The sequence below is a fragment of the Dryas octopetala genome, chromosome 5 (assembly GCF_963921425.1).
Source record: "Dryas octopetala chromosome 5, drDryOcto1.1, whole genome shotgun sequence".
Classification (NCBI taxonomy): domain Eukaryota; kingdom Viridiplantae; phylum Streptophyta; class Magnoliopsida; order Rosales; family Rosaceae; genus Dryas; species Dryas octopetala.
Window position 1 is genome coordinate 3,927,162 of NC_141370.1, and position 22,764 is coordinate 3,949,925.

At 35.3% G+C, this 22,764-nt stretch overlaps 1 protein-coding gene across 1 annotated transcript; it reads left to right on the forward strand.

Annotated features, from left to right (window-relative positions):
- Positions 1-8,569: 8,569 nt before the first annotated feature.
- LOC147283629 (protein kinase STUNTED-like) lies at positions 8,570-12,409 on the forward strand. The gene is made up of 10 exons (XM_086243450.1): positions 8,570-8,850; positions 9,125-9,207; positions 9,398-9,647; positions 9,797-10,465; positions 10,557-10,805; positions 10,908-11,071; positions 11,152-11,228; positions 11,301-11,448; positions 11,778-11,927; positions 12,035-12,409. The coding sequence occupies exons 1-10, from the start codon at positions 8,685-8,687 to the stop codon at positions 12,272-12,274; spliced, it is 2,196 nt and encodes a 731-aa protein (XP_086099576.1). The 5' UTR covers positions 8,570-8,684; the 3' UTR covers positions 12,275-12,409.
- Positions 12,410-22,764: the final 10,355 nt, after the last annotated feature.

Consider the following 22,764-nt stretch of genomic DNA (forward strand, 5'->3'; position numbering starts at 1 on the left):
CAGGCAGTTGCGAAGAGGTGGTCACCGATCTTGAAGGCAGACAGAGAAAGGGAGAGAGGAGAGATGGAAGGAGAGAGAGAGAAAGCCGCTGGTGGTCTCTGTTCGCGGGGAGGTGGCCAGCGATGGCAGGCGTGGCCAAGGTTGGCGGCGCCCTTTGTGTAAAAAAAAAAAAATCTTACTTATAGATATATTTAGAGGGCTGCTATTTGCACACCCTCTTTTTTCTTTTTGCACACCCCTTTTGAAAAAAAAAAAAAACTCAAAAAAAGAAAGACCACTTTGGCCCTCCCCTCACCCACACACCCACACACCCCATTCCCATCCTTTTATTTTTTTTTTTTTTCCATAGTCTCTAACTTATCTATTTAGAGGAAATTGCACCATTGATCCACTTTTAAAAAAAAAAGTTTCATATTAGTCCACGATCTTTTTTTCATTTCATATTGGTCCACTAACTTTGTGATGTTTCCCATTGTGATCCAAAACGTCAAATTAGCACAAACGACCGCATATTCTAGTAATGTACATGTTGCGCACATGAGACATTGTTGTGGTCCACTAATTCTTCACTCAAAATAGGCTCATTCGTGCTTCGTGCCGTGCTCGAGCCGACCCAATTATTTTAAACCTTAAGCTTAGCCCAACCCAATTATTTTAAACTTTAAGCTCAGCCCAGCCCATAACAGTTCGTTCCAGCCCGGCCCGATTAATTATTTTAATTAATTATTATTATTTAATAAATCAAAGAAATAATTTTTAAAATTAATCAACAATGTCAATATAAATTTTTTTTAAAATAGAAATTAACAAGAAATAAGTTTGTAATTGAATATGTAATTGTATTTAGTTTTTTGGAAATATTTTTATTTATGGAACTAAAAATTAGTCTTTAAATTTTCAAAAAACAATTGAGAAACTAATATAAACGGGTTAGCCAAGACAAGCTTGTGCTGGGTTAGCCCAATAGGATAGAAAACCTTGGCTCGGCCCAACCCACTTAATGACGGGCCGAGCCGACTTTAAACGGGCCATGCTCGTACCGGACTCAGGTCGGCCCGGGCCAATGTACACCTCTAGCAGTACATGACTAAAATAGATAGCCGTTTGTGCTAATTTGACGGTTTGGACCATAATAGAACACGTCACAAAGTTAATGGACCAATATAAAACGAAAAAAAAAAAAAAACGTGAACAAATATGGAACTAAGTGAAAACTAAATGGACCAATTGTGCAATTTTCTCTATCTATTTGTAATAAAATAAATATTATTTAGCTAAGTTTTTTCTTTGGGCTTATGTTATAACGTGGTTTGATTGAGAGAGAGACCGAGAGAGTAGCGGGTTAGTGCTTTGATTTATTGTATTTAATTTAAATTTTGTTAAATTAATGTTTTACTCTTTTGCCCTTACTTTATGTAATTATTTTACTGTAGCATTTTTTAGTAGGAGGGTATTTTTGAATTTTATTAAAATTTAACCTAAGATGGGAGTTGTCGTAAGTTCGTAACCCTAATTTTTCCTTATTTATTTTTGCCTTGTCAATTTATTTCTCAACTTAATTTAACAGGAATTAGGTTTTATTCATTGGTGTTAACCTATTTTTCTGAAGACCATATCACTAAGGAGAGGCTTTGGTAGTGTAGAACTTAGTTTTTTGATAATGACGTTTGGTTGGTGAAAATCTGAATTCGAGAGAACGAATTATGAATTTATGAAGTTGGATAATTATTTTTAGGCTATTATTTTATTTTTCAGAATTTAATTTTGGGAATTTGGAATTTCCATAAAAATTATGGAAAAATATATTTTTTTGAGGCCATAAATAAATAGTGCTGAGTCTCACTAATGGTTTTATATTATTGCTACTGTCTAATACTAGCAATTTTTTAATTTAGTTCAGAATGTAGTTGTTACTGTTTGTCAGTAACAACCTTATTGTTATTGTTTAATAATAACAATCTATCACATCTATTTATGTTTTAACAATGACAATCTACCCTTATATCATATTGCTAAAAAAAAATGAACATGTATAAATTTAGTTCAATAGCCTAAAAGCAAGAACAACACCTGACAAGTTATAATAGTTTAATAATAAAATAATGAAAGGTACATAAAAAGCATAGTGGAGCAGGTGGCAAGTTGTAAGAGTTTAATAATAAAATAATGAAAGGTACATGAAAAGCATAGTAGAGCGTTAGTTTTTTTTTTTTTTTTTGGCCAAATAGTAGAGCGTTAGTTATGCTAGGCAGATAGAGAAAAACCCGTGGCAAATTGGCAATATGATAATTTTGATTTATTTTAATGGCTTTTCTCACAATTGATTTAGGCCTTTTAAAAAGTGGACCGCTATGATAATTTACTGTAGCGGGTGGGCTATGTAATCAGCCCTTTTTCGCAACTGAACAGTCTGGACTTAAAAAAAAAAAAAAAAACCTCAAATTATTTAAGTTTGGAGGATTTTAGAAAATAGAAAAATAAAAGGAAATCTAGATCGCTGACGTGGCACGATTTGGAGCGTCGATCACTCATGATCAGACGGCCTCAAATGCAGAAGAAGGTGACCCGGTTCCAGTGTGGTGCAGCGTATGATAATTACTGTGCATATGTGATCTGAGACACACGCCAACGACAATGAAACTCCACTACATGTCCCAAACAACATGATGTTAATTTTCTCTTCATACCCAATATCCAACCTAATCCTCTTACTTTCTCTCACAAACTAACCCGCACCTCGACCCAGCGGGTACTGCATGACCCAGATTGATTTTAACACTCAAATTAATATTTTTCACTCATTTTTAGCCATTGATTTCAACTTTTAATCCTAGCCCTCGATTTCTACATTCAATCCTCACCATCCATTTGTAGAGTTTTGTAAATAGAGAGGCACCCCCTCACTTCTCATTTACTTTTTTTTCCAGCTGAAATTTGTAGAGTTGAGAGATTTTCTCTCAACAAAAAATTGTGAAAATTAGCCATATTTTGGTAATCAACCTTGAAGTAGTTCCTAGTTAAATATTTGAGTGGGTTGTTCCATTAGGTGCCCAATAAGAATTTGCACCCGGAACATAACAATCAAATATTCGGCAATTTGTAGGGAGACTCTGCGGAAGTTCCGACTCTCCCCTAAGGTTAGACACACCAGTGAGATACTTTGAGAACCGTGAATTTGGTTAAGTTTATTACATTAAGTTTAGGTCGGGAATTGGGGAATTCTTGTAGGTCTACGGAATTTTTGCAAAGAGAAGGGAATAGAGAGAGGGCAAATAGAGGGAGAGACAGGAAAATAGAGGGTTAAAGGCGAAAATAGAGGGAGAAAGGGAAAAAGATGAAAGGGAGCAGTGGAAGAGAAAGACATAGACAAAGACAGAGAGAATGAGAGAGAGAGAGAGGGGAGGAGAAGTCACTGATAATGAGGTAGGCACTACATTGGCATTTCTAATGGTTGAATTGACAGACTTGATGAAATTGGATATTTTTGTAACAAAAGTTGAAATTCTAGTGGTAAAGTGAGACATTCAAAGTTGTAGGGGTAATGTGAGACAAAGTCATACTTTCAAGTGTCATTCACATAAATATATATATATAGGGACTATATATATATATATGTACAATTCTTCTCTAGAGAGAATGTCTACATTTTTCAAAATTTGCAGATGCCGACACAGTGCCAACATGGGGTAGACAGGTGTCAACACGAAATTTCACAACTTGTTACAACGCATTATCTGTGTCGACACACTGTCTACCCTATGTCGGCACTGTGTCGGTATCATCAAATTTTGAAAAATGCGGACATTCTCTCTAGAGAAGGACTATATATATAGACAGTATGTCAATATGAAATTTCAAAACTTACTGCAGTACATCATATGTGGAATTTGGTGTCGACACAATATCTACCTCATGTCGGTACTGTGTCGGCATCCGCAAATTTTGAAAAAATACCGACATCCTCTCTAGAGAAAAATTATATATATATATATACAGTTTTTCTCTACGGCAGATGTTTCCTTTTTTTTTTTTTGCGGATTTCTAGTGCTGAGCGCTCGGCATCGACGGTGAGTGCTCGACAATAGTTTTTTTTATAACAGCCGAGCGCTGCAACAAGCGCTCGACACTATTTCTTCCACTTATTATTGAGGGTACTTCCCGACGGTTCACCTCATACCCTCATTGGGTGTAGAATAGGACTTGTAGAGGCTGCATGTTAGGTTTTAACTCTGGGAGTCCAAAATCCCGGAGTTAAAACATAAAATAAAGTAGACAAACTAGTGCCGATCTCTCGGGAGAAGAAGAAAAAGACATTTTCAAGCAATCGACAACGATACCAAGCGCTTGGCAAAGGAAATTCGTGAAAAAAAAAAATTACGAGCGTCCGCCCTAGAGGTCTATATATATATATATGCTTAAAAAAATCACAAAATTAGAGTGAATGTGATTCAATACAACAATTCTCTATAAGAGCAACTGAATAAACTCATTTGCATTTCTAACAGTTGGATTGAAAGACTTGACATAATCGAGCATTTTATAACTAAAGTTGAAGTTTGGGTGGTAAAATAGGACATTTAAAGGTGTATGGGATAATGTGAGACACAGTCATACTTTTAGGTGATATTCATATATATGTATATATATATATATAAATGATCACTTGCTCACTATAGAGCAAAGAATTCCCTGCTCACCTCAGAGTGGGGAATTCAACGATCGGGATCGTCCATTTTTTAGGTTCATCCTCAAAGGTCGTCCCTGTAAAAAATCAGCTAAATCGATAATTGTTCGGTTCTCCAAATGTTGTAGACAAATACAATTCGTTAGATAAGGTTGAAATGATGTTGACAGTAATACACTGACTAAACAGTTTTCGATTTAGCTGATTTTTTGCAAGGGTGATCTTTGAATGATGCGCTAAAATATGGACGGTTCCGATCATTAAAATTCGTTGTTAGGTAGTTAGGTGAGCGGGGAATTTCCCGCTCTATAGTGAGCGAGTGATCATTACTGATAAGCTTTGAAAAAATCACAAAATTAAAGTGGATGTGATTCATTGTTCTATACATTTTTTTTTTTTTTCAAAAGGAACATAAATTTTGTTAAGAAGAATGAATACAACGGTCCTTTAGAAGAGCGTTCTGAATAAACTCATGGAACTCATTTAGCTAGAGAGACACTAGTAATAGAAAGCATAACGAGCTAATCTATGTACTACCCCATTTGCCTCTCAAGAGAAATGAGACCAAGGAATTCCCCCAAACAAATTGGCAGGAAATCCACCACAGATCCTTCAACAACCCAAAGGGAATCTCCTTCCACGCACACCAGAGATACAGCAAGCACCTAAAGCAAACACAATAGCTTCCTTAGGATTGTGCCTCCATTTTCCTTATACTTTATGTCTTGTGTTAGTGTATCAATTTTCACAAGTCAGGTCGATTTTTGAAAGGAAAAAAAGATATAAAATTAAGCCTCGAAAATTATAAATTAGGTACATTTCATTATCTTTCACTCTATTTAGGTGATCAAAGCTCAATTTTTGTCTATTAAATTTTTATGAGAAAACATTTGCCTCAAATGTTTATTTTATTGGTAAAAATTTGGGGTATTCTGAAAAATCTCTCGGATTGACTAATTGGGGTATTAAGCTATAACTTACAATAATGCATATTGAATCGTCGACCATACCGTTCAATGTTATATTGTTCTCTTATTTTGACTAATTTGTCTTATTCTAAATATTTTGATTAATAAAGTTTTTTTTCCAAGATGATTTATAAAGTTCTTATTAAATAGTAAAAGTAGAAGTTACAAGATTCCTTAGTTGATGATTAGACAATAAAGCACTTAATCACTGTAAACTCTCTGTGGCACATGGGTAGCACATGGCCAAACATTTTATGAAAAATTTTCGTTGAAGGAGAATTAGCTTGAACATTGATGCCTTTCATTTTGTTTTTAATGAAAAAACTTTAATATATTTAGAAATTAACATCATGGTCGTGCAATTAGTTATATTTTCTTGTAAATATAGAATTTCCTTATTTGTAGGAATTGTAATTAAAAGCTCTGTATAAATGTATCAATATATATATCTCCAATAGAGAAGAATAAAATCAACTTTTTCTGCCTCCATACTCAAACCCTAACCTTATTTGAGTCTTACAATAATGCATATTGAATCGTCGACCATACCGATCAATGTTATGTTGTTTTCTTATTTTGACTAATTTGTCTTATTCTAAATATTTTGATTAATAAAGTTTTTTTTTCCAAGATGATTTATAAAGTTCTTATTAAATAGTAAAAGTAGAAGTTAGGAGATTCCTTAGTTGATGATTAGACAATCAAGCACTTAATCACTGTAAACTCTCTGGGGCACATGGGTAGCACATGGGTAGCACATGGCCAAACATTTTATGAAAATTTTTCGTTGAAGGAGAATTAGCTTGAACATTGATGCCTTTTATTTTGTTTTTAATGAAAAAACCTTAATTTATTTAGAAATTAACATCATGTGCATTTTGTTACTATACATAAGATCTGTGGAGCTAAAATGTTTAATACAAATTCTTTCTATTTTATGATTGTCTTTTATTGATTTTCTCCTCTCTTTTTTCTTGGTCCTCACAAGAGAAAAGATAGAAAAAGATATTTAAAAAAACTGGTTTTGAATTTGCATCATGCTCAGATAGAAAAGTTTTTTATTTTTATTTTTTAAGTATAAAATGAGAAATAAAATGATATCAATTCAAGTCTACTAAAAAAGAGATGATAATTCAACCAACTTTAATGAAATTACGTGAAAAAAACACACCATAACTAAATTAATTTGTAAGTAAAAGTCCAAAAGTAGACTTTAAAATCATTTACTAAAAAAGAATGTATCGTATGTTTTTTGTATTTTTGGTTAATATCACTTATCAAAATTTATATACTATGTAATATAATTTTTTTTTTGTTGAGGAAACTATGTAATATAATATAAATGGATTAATAATAGGGTTTTTTTTTTTAACAATTAATTAGAAGTAAGTCTAATTTTGAAGGGTCATTCGGATTAAAACCATATAGGAATTTAGATTTGTAATTAAATCCAATTTTTTAGGTTAAGGTCCAAAAAATAGATTTTAAAAAAATTTTGACTCATATTATCTCTTAAAATTAAGATAATTAGTATGAATTAATTTTTAAAATTATGAAAGATAATATCCATTAGGACATTTTTTAATTAAAACATTCATGATTATCTAGTTTTAATGTTTTATAATTTAAAATAATAAAAGATAATATCCATTTAAATTATACCAATATAAAAAAAAATGTATTAACCTACAAAATCGAAAATAATCAAACAAGTAAAAAAAAAGTATATATAAGTACATTTTGATTGTACCAATACTTGGTTAGTACATATATATATATATATATACATATATATAAGATTAGGTATGCACTAACGAACATGCACACCTGATCCGAACGCTTGGTTTTCGCCGCTAATTACTCAGACATGATGCTTCCTTCCCCAAGTTTTAAGGGTAAATCGTCATCTTTTCACCCCATCCCCTCTTAAGGTATAGAATGAGCTTGGTTCGCCCAAAATTTCAGAGTTAAACACTAACATAAACGCCGACAAACCATCAATCGATTGGTACAATTAGAATGTATCCATTAAGAATTTTTTTCTTTATTTGATTATTTTCTATTTTTTGGGCTGATGTATTTTTATTAGTAATATAATTTAAATCTCACAATTAATTTTAGGATAATATGATAATATTAGAATATTATAATATGATAATATGCTAATATTATAATATTAAGATAATATAAAACTAGGATAATATTAAGATTTAAATATTATTAATTTTAGGATAATATTAGACATTTTTGAAACATGTAGACAATATTTTTGGACCTTAGTAAAAAATTAAAAAATATTAAGGTATTAGTCTAAGAGATGAGAGAAAAGTGGACCGGCCGGTAAATGGCTCTTTTTTTAATAAGTCAATTTGCAAAAAAGTAGTTTTAAAAAACTTAAATGCGGAAGCCCAATTTCCAGCCACCTACATTTTGAAAATCAGGTATTACTGTAACGGAGTTATTATAGCACACACTACAATATCTTTGAGAATTGTTATTGTCTAACAGTAACTATTTAAATTGTAAAAAAACACTATTAATTGCTACTGTTTGGCTGTAGCAATCATTGTTACTGTAGCAATTTGCTTAGTTAAAAAAAAAATCATAAAAAAAAATATAACGTGGACTTATTTGTAAAAAAAAGTGTAATTATTTGTACAAAGTTGATTATTTGTCATTCTATTTTTTAGGTGGTTTTCTTTATACAAAAGACTCCAAAAGTGGACTGTTTTGTAATTAACTGTTAATAATATTATGTGAATGTTACAACTTACAAGTACATACAAAAAGTGGCATGGCAGGAATAGGGGAGCAAGATAAGAAGGTATGCCAAGAAACAGCATATCATTTCCAGCGAGACTGAGCCAACCCAACCGGGATTCGATTTCACAGTTCCCAACAAACAAACCAACCACCCATTTCATTCCACATTATGCATCGAATGTAAAAAGTAACGACTGATAGTGATTGATTGTTTCTTAAAGAAGGAGGAGTGAGTGAAACGACGTCGTCTCGTCCAAGGCCCAGACCCGATGAAGTTGACCACCGGAGTCGGAGAAGAACAACGTGGTGGGAAGACGGCGGTGGTGGGGGTGAAGTTAGACTCTCACAGCAAGGAATTGCTGACGTGGGCTCTCGTCAAAGTCGCAGACCCTGGTGACCATGTCATTGCCGTTCATGTCCTCGACACCATTTCTGGTCTGCTTCTTCTCTCTCTCTCCCTCACTGTGTGTGTGGTTTGGTTTTGTGATTCATTTTCTGGTTTTTGTTGAATTTGGTTTCTGGGTTTTGTAGAGGAGAGCTCTCTCTCTCTCTCTCACTATCTCTCTCTCTCTCTCTCTCTCTCTCTCTCTCTCTCTCTCTCTCTCTCTCTCTCTCTCTCTCTCTCTCTCTCTCCCTTCACTGTGTGTGTGGTTTGGTTTTGTGATTCATTTTCTGGGTTTTTGTTGAATCTGGCTTCTGGGTTTTGTAGAGGAGACTTCCTCGTTGCTCTCACTGGTAAAGACATTCGATTCTGTGCTCTCTGCCTATGAAGGTTTCTGCAACTTAAAGCAGGTTCACTTTCACATTCACAATACCTTCTTTTCTCTTTTCTATTTTTCAATTGTGAATTCTCCGTTCCGTTTGGATGCTGAGAAAATTTCCTAGTTTTCTTAGTGATCAACAGAGGGTAATTTATTTGTGTTTATTTTTGTTTCAATCATTTGTTTCCTTTGGGAGTTGAGAGCATGTGCATTGTGATCAGGTTGATCTGAAGCTTAAGGTCTGTAGGGGCAATTCGGTCCGACAAATTCTAGTACGGGAAGCAAAATCACACCATGCGGCTACACTAATTGTTGGCACTTCCAAAACCCACCATAGAATCCGGTCATCTGCCTCTGTTGCCAAGTATTGTGCGAGAAAATTGCCCAAAAGTTTTTCTGTTTTAGCTGTTGATAATGGCAAAGTTTTGTTCAAGAGGGAAGAAACTGATAGGAATGCAGATCAATTTCAAGGTTTTGATAATTTTCTTCTTCTGTGTTTTTTTTTTTTTTTTTAATTTTAATTTCTCCTTGTTGGTGTTTTTGTTATTTGAGGTATAAACTTGATTTTCGTGCAATTACCATGCTTAACGATTTAGCTTCTTTGCCTTGTGGTTGAACAGGTAATAATCAGAACAGGAATTATAGTTTGGACCACAAATCACTTAGCAAGAATGTAAAGGTACTTAATGATGCTAAACTAAATCAATGTCACAAAAAATCCTGTTCAGAGTGTGGGATGAAAACCCTTAAGAGAAATTGTGAGAGTTGTCTACCGGATTCAGTTTTGCTGGATAATTCTGGGACCAAATCAACGGTTGAGTTTCCTGGGGATGGTGGTGAGGACAATTTATTGGCTTTGGTACCAATCCAGAGGCTCGAGATTGCTTCCAACTCTTTCAAGATTCAAGATTTGCAGTGTTATAAACCTGGTTGGTCGCTTCTTCGCTGGGCATTTTTACCAAAGCAGCGACATGTTGAGAAATCTGAGAAAAAGGCATCCGTTTTTGGATGGGTCTTGAGACCACTGAGCTGGCATACTTCAGCTGTAGTCTATCCTGATCAGAAACAGAGTAATTCTTGCCAGGATGAAGACCATTCTTCCATGCTGGATGGAATAAGTGGAGCAATTGTGCCATTTGGGTCTACTGCGGTCTGCCCTCCTCTAACCCCTAACCATGGCATGGAGAGCCTTCCTGAAGAATTTTTGGATTTATGTAAGAAATACTCATCCAGTTGTAGACTGTTTGGCTATGAGGAACTTTTGTTGGCAACATCTAACTTCATGCCTGGTTCGTTTCTGTTCCCTAAATTTTATGATCCTGATTTTGAGTTGACCCAAATTTGGATGTTATTCTAAACAATTTGAATCACAATTTTCAGAGAACATGGTTGGACAAGGTGGCAGTAGTCATGTTTATAGAGGGTATCTTTTAGATGGCGAAGAGTTGGCAGTGAAAATCCTGAAGCCATCTGATCATGTATTGGAAGAGTTTGTTCATGAAATTGAGATCATCACAACTTTGAACCACAAGAACATAATCTCCCTATTTGGATTCTGTTTTGAATACAACAATTTACTTTTGGTCTATAATTTTGTTGCAAGAGGAAGCCTAGAAGAGAACCTTCATGGTAAATAATTGTTTGATGTCTATCTCTTTGGACTTAACAAAATTACAATTTTTTTTCTCTATTTTGCAATTTTCATAACTCAACGGGATTTTTCTGATCAAGGTAATAAGAAGGATGGGACTGCATTTGGTTGGAAGGAGAGATATAATGTGGCCCTAGGTGTGGCAGAGGCACTCGATTATCTACACAATGGTTGTGAAGAACCTGTGATCCACAGGGATGTGAAGTCTTCCAACATCCTTCTTTCAGATGATTTTGAGCCACAGGTGCGGTTATGTAACTTCAATATTTCTTGTTAATTATTTGAAGCTTCTTGTGCTCATCACCTTTTATAATGGTTCTTCAGCTATCAGATTTTGGACTTGCCAGTTGGGCATCATCGACATCCCATATTAGTTGCACAGATGTTGCAGGAACATTTGGGTGTGTAATGCCTTTTTAGCCTATATTTTCCTTTCAGTTTAGATATTCTTGCTAACACTCCCACTATGGCAGTTACATGGCTCCAGAATACTTCATGCATGGCAAAGTGAGTGATAAAATTGACGTCTATGCATATGGTGTTGTACTCCTTGAGCTTCTATCAGGTAGAAAACCAATCTGCAGTAAATATCCAAAAGGCCAGGAAAGTCTGGTGATGTGGGTAAGTTTTCATCTCTGTGCACAAACTTGGGACATAGAAGTATTTGTGTGCGTAATCTTTCTGAATACTTTTAACTCTTGCGAATATGTAAGATCGAATGGAATGCAATCAACTTTCGAGAAGAGAAGCACATTTTCTATTTTTTGGGTCCAACAAATGTTTCATGACAAAGAAATGTGTGAATTGTGATTGTGTTAAAGTCTGGACTTAATTGAATTCTGATGTGGACTTCTTGTCGACAGTTACTTTACCATTTTTACAATGATCAATAAAATTTGTTTCTTTAAAAAACAAAATGATTTATGTCAATAAATGGGGGTTGGTTCCAGGCAAAGCCAATATTGAAGGGTGGAAAGGTCGCCCAACTGCTAGATCCAAGCCTGGGCAGTGACTATGACCATGATCGAATTGAGAGAATGTTTGTGGCTGCAAACCTTTGCATTAGACCTGTGCCCAGACTTCGGCCTAAGATCAGCCTCGTAAGTTTACTTTTTGCTTCTCTTTTCATCTTTGAAGTTTACTTAATTATTTGGTTTTATATATTTTCAAATTTATTTATTTGATGGGTGAATTTTGTTCATCCCAGGTTCTGAAGCTTCTCCAAGGTGATGAGGAAGTTACAAGGTGGGCAAGGCAACAAGTCAGTGCATCAGAAGAACTTGACACCTTGGGTGGAGAAGCACTTCCTTCTAATATCCAGTCCCATCTTAACCTTGCCCTTATAGACTTGGAAGATGATTCCCTTTCTATCAGCAGTGGTGAGCAAAGCATCTCATTAGAGGATTACTTGCAAGGGAGATGGAGCCGCTCATCAAGCTTTAACTAGCCATATTTTCCGTTTGATGGGATTCTGCAAGTACACATTGTGCTCTATTAGTAGGGTTCTTTTGTACATTTCTTTGTGTTTGTTCATCAATAGTTCTTGGTTCAGTTACTTAAACCAGGTCCTGGAAGAGAGGTTGCGTGCAAGAGGTTTGACCTCCTCCTTCACCTAGTAGCTGTATTGCAGTCTGAATGTCCTAGCTGGTTTTCCATTGAATCCTTGGGTCTCTCTGTTTTTATTTTTCTCGAGACAAATGGAATATTAGAGAAAATGTGGAAGGACACTGAGAGTATCTGTTGTTCTGCTGAGGTGGGCATAATAATCATTGCTTTTTCCACATGCTGTATATGAAAGTGTATTTGATATTAGGAGATGGCATGGCATCATTTAAGGTCCGAAGTTCTTCCTTGACATGTTTCTCCTTGTTTTCTTATTCCCTCTCTTTCTTTTATTTTTGTTTTTTACTATTATTTGAATGAAGTTCTGAAAAACAAGCCGCAAAAGATGCTATAATGGTTCACCTGTTAGATTACACTTTCCAGTGATGTGCTTCTTTTTGTCAAAGTAGTTGTTTAAGATTACTGCTCATGGATTTTCTTTACTTAAAGTAGGCTGGTTGGATTCCTTTCTTTGTGTTTAGAATTGCTTTCTCCTTTGAATTCTCTTTTGTAGATTATCCTTCAAGTGTGTTTGCTTACTTCCTTCTCTTCCATTTTATGCGCCAAGAGTAAATATACGATGCCCTTCTGTCAAGGAACAATATCTCATTTTACACAGAAAATAAAATAGATTAAAGAAACAAATGTGTGAAAATAAAAAAGATTAAAAAAAACAAATGTGTGAAAATAAAATAGATTAAAGAAACAAAACAAGCCTATGAAAGCTATGTCGATATAAAGGTGAGAAGTGAGCGAGTGTGGGAAGTATCTGTGGAAATATGGTTCTTCCCTATACTACTGCACCTAATTCCATCGAAATTCATTTCAAAACTCTGCATACTCAGAAAATGCTCATAACATTCTTTCCCTCTCCAATGTCACCCAACTTTTAAGATTTCAATTGTTCAATGCTTTTACTTGTTCTTTGCATTTATTTATTTGTTTTTGTGATCGTTGATGAAAAAGAAGATAATGGTTAAGGCATGGCAAAATTCCTCACACCCCGATTGGTTTGGGGGGATTTTAGTCCCACCCCGATTATATTATATATTCTATATCTATAAAGCAAATATGGCTATTAGGTGATGTTGATACCTGTTTCCACTGAACAACTATGCGTTGTAGAAATGGAAGCGACACAGTTTGGACGACATTTGGGCCGTTTGTCGTGTGGACTTGGGTTAGGAATGCTCAAGAGATTAGATGGTGTATCTGTAGGGACCAAAGGATATAGTGGATGATGGGGCGATACCCGAACATGGGCCAGATCGGGCCTCTCCCCTAAGGACCAAGGCCCAACTATGGGCTTCGTGACCAATGAGCCAAGGCCGTATAAGCTCAGTGACCAAGAGAGGCGAGGTTAGGTGTAACCTCACTATTGGCACGAGTGATAGCATGTGGATGATCATGGGTTGGGTGCTCATGGGTATGAGCCTAGGTAATAGCCTCGATACCATAGGAACACGAGGCCCAAGTAGTCCTATGAAATTAAGAACTAAGAGAAACTCGAAGAGATTGGATTAGATAATGATTTCAATCTTAAATTCTACTAGAGAAAATTATGGCCATGTGTAAAAGAGCACTAAAATATTAGGAAAGTTGAGAGGTTAAGAAAATTATAATGTGTACAATTATTAATATTTTAAACCCTAAACCCTAAAATTATAAACTCGTTGTCTACCCATATTATATATAACATATGAATTAAGTTATTAGGAGTGGACCCAGGAATTTAAAATGGGTTGGGCTAAAAATATAAGCTAGTTTCTCATTTTGCTAAAAATACAATTCTTGTTGTCAGCATATTAAATCATGTATATATTAATTGACAATTCCACTATATAAGAAACAAAAACTAATAATAAATGAAAAAAAACATGTCAAGATTCAAATTTCTGAAAATCTGTATCGCGAGAACTTTTTAATAGTAGATCTTTTTAGGCTAATTGAACTCTATTAGCCTATGAAGTATATTATTAGACCCTAACAAATTTTATTTAGTCTAATTAAAACCCTACATTAAACACAAAAGTTAGAAATTCGATGAGAATTTAAAAGAAAGTTCTGAAACATACACATCTACTTGGGGCTGAGTTCGTGGGGAACTCAAAAAAAAAAAGATTTAGGAGAAAGAACTGAAGAAAAATCAAAGAAAATTAATAAATAACGAAGAATAGATATTAGGAACATAAAAGAGGAGAGACTAACAACGACAAAGTTCTACATTCGTGTTATTATCTGAGAGTGAAGAAGCTCTACATTCGTGTTATTATTTGAGAGTGAAGATTGGTTGGGTAATAGTCTAAATGGGATGACTAAAGCTTTTGAAGGGAATGACTAGGGGTGGGTTCGGTACGGTTACCGAACCTCAAACCTCAAACCGTGTACCGACCGAACCCCCCTCAGTTGGCCATTTTGGTTACTGAGACCGGTGCCAGAATGTCGGTAAACCGGCACTCGGTTGGACCGGCATTCTCGGTCGGCTCGGCTCGGAATGGGCATTTAACCGAAATGGTGGTGGGTTGAGCGGTGGTCTGATGAGAGGATCAAGAACATACCAGTTCGCCGGAAAATTGGCAGGGAAACTAGCAACCTTTTAAGCCTTCGATCTGCCACCTACGGTGGTCGGACGAACAACCCAAATACACCGAAAGACTCAAGCCGACGAGAGGAGGCTCTGGGTACCAACCACGAGTCACGACGACGCCGGAATCACAGAGTGTGTCGGAGAAGACGACCGGCCTTGACTGGGTTTTGGGTTTTCGGAATCTTTGGGTGATTTGAGGATAGGGGGAGAGAGATGAGACAAGGGGAAGATTTTCTGGGGTGGTCCCGTCGCCACCCAAGGCCGGACGACGGCAATTTTGCCGGTCAATGCTCGGTGTGAGTACAGAGGGATGAGAGAGATGAGAGCATCGAGGGAGAGGAGAGATAAATGAGATTTTTTTTTTTTTTTTTTTTTTTTTTTTTTTTTTTTAAGCCATTGAGAGAAATAGAGTTAATTTCTGATTTTGGGGGTTTAGTGTTTTGGGGTTTGGGGTTGGGGTTGGGGTTGGGGTTTGGGTTTGGGGTTTGGGGTTTGAGTTTTTACTTTAAATATATTTATATATAAAATACATTTTTATACCCTAAAATATCTTTTTATATAATACATTTTTATAATTTATATAACATCTAATTTATAAATTTATAAATTATAAATTTTTTCATTTATATAATACATTTCTATATAAAAACTAATTAAAATACCTTAAATCTTAATATTATACCATATCCTAAACCTTAGGGTATATAGGGTATAACATATAGTGATATACCATATTCTAATATTAGACTATATTATAGTATTATACCATATCCTAAACATTTTTATAGTTATATAATTATATACCAACTATGAAAGTATGAATTATAGTCTTAGGATATAAGATATAAGGTGTATGATTTAAAATTTTAAAAACACACAAATAGGGTTTAGGGTGAGATATAGGATATAGGGTTTAGAATTTAGTATATATTTATATATATAGTATATAGTCATATACGATATATTTATGGTTCAATTGAAATAATTATATTATATAAATTAAAAAACATATAAATTATTAATCATAGGGTTTAGGGTATAGAAATGGTTTAGGGTTTATCAATTTATATATGTTTTATAAACTATAAAAATGTATCTAAATGTATTATAGAAAGGTATTTTAGGGTATAGAAAATGAGAAATGTATAAAATTGTATTATTTTAAATTAAATGTTATATATACTCGGTCCGGTTCGGTAAACTGACGGTTCTAGAATCTGAGAACCGGAATCGGAACCGAACATGCCGGTTCGGTTGGCAAACCGATATTCCGGTACGGTTTCTCTCCGGTACGGTTATTCTCGGCATCGGTTGGGCCGGTTTTGGGTTCGATCTCGGTTTTTCGGTCAAACCAACCAAGCCCTAGGAATGACTATAGTTGGGTTGGTAATGGCCCAAGGATAAGAACTAAGGAGGATAGTGGGCTATTAGGCTATTTTGGGCGAAAATACCATTTATTATATATCTTGTCTAAAAAAAAAAAGGGGTAGGCTATATTATAGGTCCGCCCATATAAATTACGATCACATATAATAATTTTTTTAGAAAATGAATATTTTTTAAATAAATAAATCATTAATTAAAAAGGTAAATAATTTTAAAGTTCATCTTACAACATTTAATAACAAACAAACTCAATTAAAAAGTTACAATGATAAATGAGTTCAAATCTGCTGTCACCAAAATTCCTGTGTCCTCCCTGTCACTTGTCTATTTGTTTATTTGTTTGACACCTTACTCCCTCTTAATAGTGAGTTAACTCTGTTAAGGCTATCAATAATACTATTAACTTTTACAAAAAAAACTCTCCTTATTACTCTTCTGTATTTTTAGCACTGAATAAAGAAACGATATGGGTCATTAAAATGGGAGACCAGGCGAGAAAGCAAAATAAATAAGTAATATAAGGAAAGGGTAGAAAGGGAAAAAGATTAGATGGATTAAAAACCCAGCCAAAGACGGGTATTTCTCCCGCTTAAAAATTAGTAAGAGCAGACTGACAAGAGCAGTTGAGCAGTGTGCAAATTGCAAGCCCTCTCTCTACTCGCCAGTCTCTACTAGTCTTTGGGTCTAAGTCTAGGCTCTACCAAAAATAGCCATTTGATGGCCTCTGTGTTTCTCTCTTCTCTCTTAATTTGTGTCTGTAAGTTTCACTTTCAGATTGCCAATTCCGGCAATGGCAATTACACACCAGCACGAAATGCCGATTCAAAACTCAAATTTCCCATTTCCATTTCAACAAAATCACAGTCTCTCTCCGACCCTCTTTCTCAAACAAAGGCAAAATCAAAGTCTTTGGCCCTCAAAGCCTCCGAGATCTCCGAAACCCCAAGAACCACTGATTGCATATCGCGGTTAGCTTCTCCTTCTCAGCAACATTTTTTGATTTGATCTTGTCTAGGTGTTTAAGCCTCTAATCTAACCATTTAAGCCTCTATAATGAACTTCTAATAATTTTTCAGGATCTTCGTGAGCTTTTCAGTATCCCAAAACAAGGTTTTGATGTTTCCCTTACTCAGCAGCAGCTATATGAGGTGCATGATCGCCAGCACACAATGTATGGAATCAATAGCAAGTAATATTTATGATTTTTAATTATGTTATATCTCTGATTTAAATGCTCATATACCTGTTCTTGTATATGCTTATTACTTAGATTGATTTTCAAATATTATATTTGAATCTGGTTTCTGGGTTTTGTAGAGGAGCTCTCTCTCTCTCTCCCTCACTGTGTGTGTGGTTTGGATGTGTGATTCATTTTCTGGGTTTTTGTTGAATCTGGTTTCTTGGTTTTGTAGAGGAGACTTCCTCATTGCTCTCACTGGTAAAGACATTCGATTCTGTGCTCTCTGCCTATGAAGGTTTCTGCAACTTAAAGCAGGTTCACATTCACATTCACAGTACCTTCTTTTCTCTTTTCTATTTTTCAATTGTAAATTCTCGGTCGATTGGACGCTCAGAAAATTTCCTAGCAGCTAATATTTATGATTTTTAATTATGTTATATCTCTATTTTAAATGTTCATATACCTGCTCTTGTATATGCTTATTTCTTAGATTAATTTTCAAATATTATTTGTTTTTAAGTTTGACATGTGTATTTGGAATTATAGATTTGTCTGGCTCATGGTTCCTTAAATGTTCATCATATATCTAAACTTGACTACTTTTTGTTATTTGCTTACCTTCAATTTGTTTAGATTCCTTCTTTTCTTTCTCTTTCAATTGGGAAACATAGACAAGGGTACTAATAATCTTTTGATATGATTTTTTCCTTTTGTGTGGGGGTAAGATTCAGACATTTGGCTGGTTTTATGTCATAATGTAGTTACTTTTAGGTTTCTCTGTATATTCTTTCTTTAATTGGGCGAATTTTGTTGCATAATATGATGTACTCCTATCCTTGAATAACAGATGGAAATTGTTGAAGTAATAGCAATTGTAGTAGTCCTCTGACTTGAAGCAACAGAAAGTGTTATTATTAATAAATTGAAGATGAATCATTCAAGTTTTAGTAAGGATCATAGAGAAGCATATAAAATTCAGAACATTAATATGCTTCTGTACTGTGACAAAAAAAAAAAAAATCTGCTTCTGTACTGTTATATTTTGGTGCAAAATTTTTTCTTAGTCTTAAATGTGTTTTGTTGCATTTCATTTTTGGGTGTGGTTTGGCTTATGGATTCATATTTCAAATGATTTCTAGAATATGAACTCGATTCTTTCTTTTTGTTTTTCTTGTCATTCTGCTGTTTTCTACAGAGATGAGTCCTTGAAATCCCATATACAATTCTTGGAAATTCAAGGAATAGCAGGAGTCAGTCATCACAGTTTACTTGCCCTCAAAGCCTCCTAATCTACGACACCTCCGAGATCTTCTCTGCCACCGCCAACTTCCTTGCCCCCCCGTCTCTCCTCCTCCACTGCCTCCTCCTCCTCCTGGTGCTGCTCCCTCCGTGGCAAAGACATTGTCGGTTTTCCAGCGTAAGTCTCGCCGGCCCACTGTCTCCGAAACCCCAAGAACCTGAGATTCTCTGTGCTGTCCACGTGGCTCTCGCGGTTGCAGATCGCCACTGATTGTCAGTATGTCATCTCTCTAAATTTTCTTTGATTATTGTCTTCATCTTCTGCATCAGAATTTCTGAAAGCTTAGGAAACACATTCAATTGAAAGTGATAAATTTTTTGATTTGATCTTGTCTAGGTGTTTATGCCTCTAATCTAACCATTTATGCATCCTAAATCCTAACTAAGGTTCAAAAACGCAGTACAAACACACAAGTTGTTTAAAGCTTAACACCCGAGTTCTAAAACAAGTAGCAAAGTTATTTGAATTAGGTCTAGTTGCCTAGGTTAAGCTATGTTCCCTCTGTGTTCACTAGGCTGCAAGTATGCACTCCCCAAATCATAGATTAAGCCATTATAAATCATCAAACAGGTCACAAATGCAAATAAATTAAATAATAGTATAAATGAAATGCAAACATAAAAGTAAGAAGGGTAAATTCTGAGAGGGATGCTAGAACTTAGCATTCTCCTCCTCCTTGATCACTTCAAGCCTTCAAGGGCTTCCTCTCTAGGGCCATTGAACTCAATGGTCTCCCTAGGCACCAAATCAAGTTCATATAACAAGTAAAACCGGTTGAAATCATCAACATATCACCATGGATAGGATTTCCCTTACAAGGTTGTCAAATAGCCAATTCACATTCCATAAGCACACAAGCATGCATGTAAGCCTTGTACATCACCATGGCAATCCGAAAGGCACACATTTAGTATCTAAGAATCAGATTTCACAATATATAGCAATCCCAACAAGGCAGTGGACACATCAAGTACAAGGCATTCTTAAACCAGTCAATCACATCCCCAAACAAAACCTTGATTTTAATCTTTTCTAGAAAACTTAATTTTTGGGCAAGCACTACTCCCCCTATCTGGTTGATTATTTGCACCAAAACTAAGGACTCCTCAAGGCAGCTGAATCCTGTTTTCAAACACAGCAGTGCACAAAGGTCACAACCAAGGTTCTCAAGGGTATCAAATGTGCAAGTAAACGTGCTTGGCAAGCAAAGATTATCCGTCATCCCTAGAGTTTCAAGGGAGTTGGTTGACTCACTCCAAGGGTGTAACATTCAAGTGAAAGATGATCAGTGGTGTGTCATGGTTAACTCAAAATGATGGTGGGAAGATAGGAGATAAGTAACTTTACCTATCCAAGACTTTGGGTTCTCACCCTTTTTCTTAGGGTTTGAGGTTTTTGTTAAGTAAGCAAGGAAATCCTTTGTGAAAGGGTTTTGCAAAACACTAACTGGGTGACAAAAATAACAAGATGAAGGAACGGCTTTGCAGACCTACCTAGACCATTCAGGGAAAAGAGATAAAGCCTACACATGCTGACTGTCAGTTAAAGATGAACTTGAGTAAGGCATACTCTCGGGTTTTTAGAAAAATTAAATTAATCTCAATGGACGTGAAAATTGGTAGAGAGTTAGTACTAGTAGACATCTAGATAATTACACTAAAAAATAATCAAGTAATTTGGGGTAGTATACAAGTATTCTTTTAATATACCGCTCGAAAAACAGAAAGAGCAAAAATGTTCTGTACTCTTTCATTTGTTCAATGAAAGTTTCAGTTTCTCATAAAAAAAAAAAAAAAAAAAAAAAAAAAATATATATATATATATATATATATATATATACCACTCCAGCTCAAAAACCTGAAAGTTTCTGGAAGCATCAGATTTCCTAGTTTGAGTGGTAAAATGTATAGGAAAATAATTACAGCCCCAAATCACAGGATTATTGAAAGGAAAACTTTATAAGAATGCCTACTCACTACTCTAACAAATCTCAGACCCAACTTGGGTTACAATCCTATGAATTTCAACAGTGTAGGGTAAACTTTGAAATTTCACCAAAATTTCATGTGAGGTCGGATTGAGGTGATTTTTGGCTTAAAAAAACCCTTGGAATGTCTAGTTTTAAACACCAAAAGCTCAAGTCGAGATTCCTATCCAAATGGTACAGTTTCTAAAGAGAGTGAAGCAAGGTCAGGAACTACCAATCTCAACCATTTAAGGTGTTTAAGCAAGGACTTGACTTTCGGATAATCTCAACTACACCAAACACTTAAACAAGAATATTCATACCGTCAAAGGTTGTTGCAGGGTTCACAAAAGGAATTCGAAGGGTTCCTACCTACAGGGCTACTCGGTTTCCAAAGAAAAGTAAAGACTTTTCCACACGCAATTCCTTTGTCCTCCACAACTCCAACCCCTGCGTTTGCATGCACAAGATCATCAAGCACAGGCATTTGTTAGTTCAAACTTGGGAGGAGGTTAAATTTCCACTTATTGGAAATTTCCAATTGTATGAGGGTCAATTAAGACTTACTCAGGCCCTCGGGATAAGCTTCATCCCACTAGTCCGAAGGCTACAGCACCTCTCCTGAGCCTTACTCCCATCTCACAGACTTGCATGTAAGAATCCAATCTTTAACAACAATCATCTAACAATGGGGATACAAAATAGCAAGGAAAGCAAGGGTTTTGAGTTGAGCTCTTACCGCAACTGGGTATCACTCTTCTCGGATTCAGCATGCAATGCAATCCAGAAATAGGACTGAAGAGAGGAAAGCTACATTTAGTGTCTGATTGAGAAAATCATGGACATTGAAAGGTTTGAGTTCAGGTTTTCGTTTCTATAGCTGGGTTAGGGTTTTCGTGCTGTCCACTTGGCTCTGTCAGTATTTCATCTCTCCGAATTTTCTTTGATTATCGTCTTCATTTTCTGCATCAGAATTTCTGAAAGCTTAGGAAACACTTTCAATTGACTGATTGTCACATCCCAATCTAGGGCCTAGATAGTTTAGGCATGTGGCAGCCGCTGCATTATTCAAACAACTCAAAAATAAATTATCACACCAAGACAATCTATTTTTCAAGTCGCTTAAATAATACAAGGCTATATATTGTTTTTTTCTTTTTCTAATGTAGAACTAAGTAAGTCAGAGTGCACTGCCGGAGCTCTCAATGGCTAGTGACCCTCAAGGGTTTGTGTTTCCACCATTTTAAATAAAAACATCAGGCCGAGTTGTATTTAGATCAAATTAAAACATGTTGTTATTCTTTCTTTTTGTTGTGTAGTCTCAAATGATCTCAATCAGGGACATGATGGGTAAATATTTATCTATATGATTAAACACATATATATTTATTGTATGGTTAGGAATATTTGTCAAAACATAAAAATTAAGTTTAAGATCCTATAATCCTTGTAAAAGTAAAAATTGTAGTAAATTTGTAAATAATAAAATGAAATGTCTATCATAGTTAGAGAGAGGGAAAGTTAGGACTGACTCCACGATAGATGGATCTTCCTCTTCGCTGGTCTCATTTGAATTCAGAGTGTTTGGTGGAGCCGGAGGATATTCATTTGGTTCTGGCTTGGAGTCGGAATCAGAGATTACAATGTAGTCTACCATTTCCCCAGGTGGTACCTGCAATACTGAAGTTTTTATGTAGGGGTGAGCATCACTATAACCACTGATCCTTTGCTCAACCAATCCAAGTCTTTTAGTCACACAGCAAGTTAGGTTATGTTAAACTATCCATGTAGATCACACAAACATCCATAGCAATTCCAGATCGTCTACAAAGTTTCACTAGTAAATATAAATCTGACCATTCGCAGTATAATGTTCAAGTCAATAAAGAGATCCAATCATTCAGCAAAAAGCATGG

Excerpts from the sequence above, each read along its gene's own strand:
- LOC147283629 (XM_086243450.1), top strand. The coding sequence starts at position 8,685 with ATGAAGTTGACCACCGGAGTCGGAGAAGAACAACGTGGTGGGAAGACG. Across the intron at positions 10,806-10,907 it reads CCTAGAAGAGAACCTTCATG|GTAATAAGAAGGATGGGACT; the intron begins GTAAATAATTGT and ends TTTCTGATCAAG. Across the intron at positions 11,072-11,151 it reads CAGATGATTTTGAGCCACAG|CTATCAGATTTTGGACTTGC; the intron begins GTGCGGTTATGT and ends ATGGTTCTTCAG.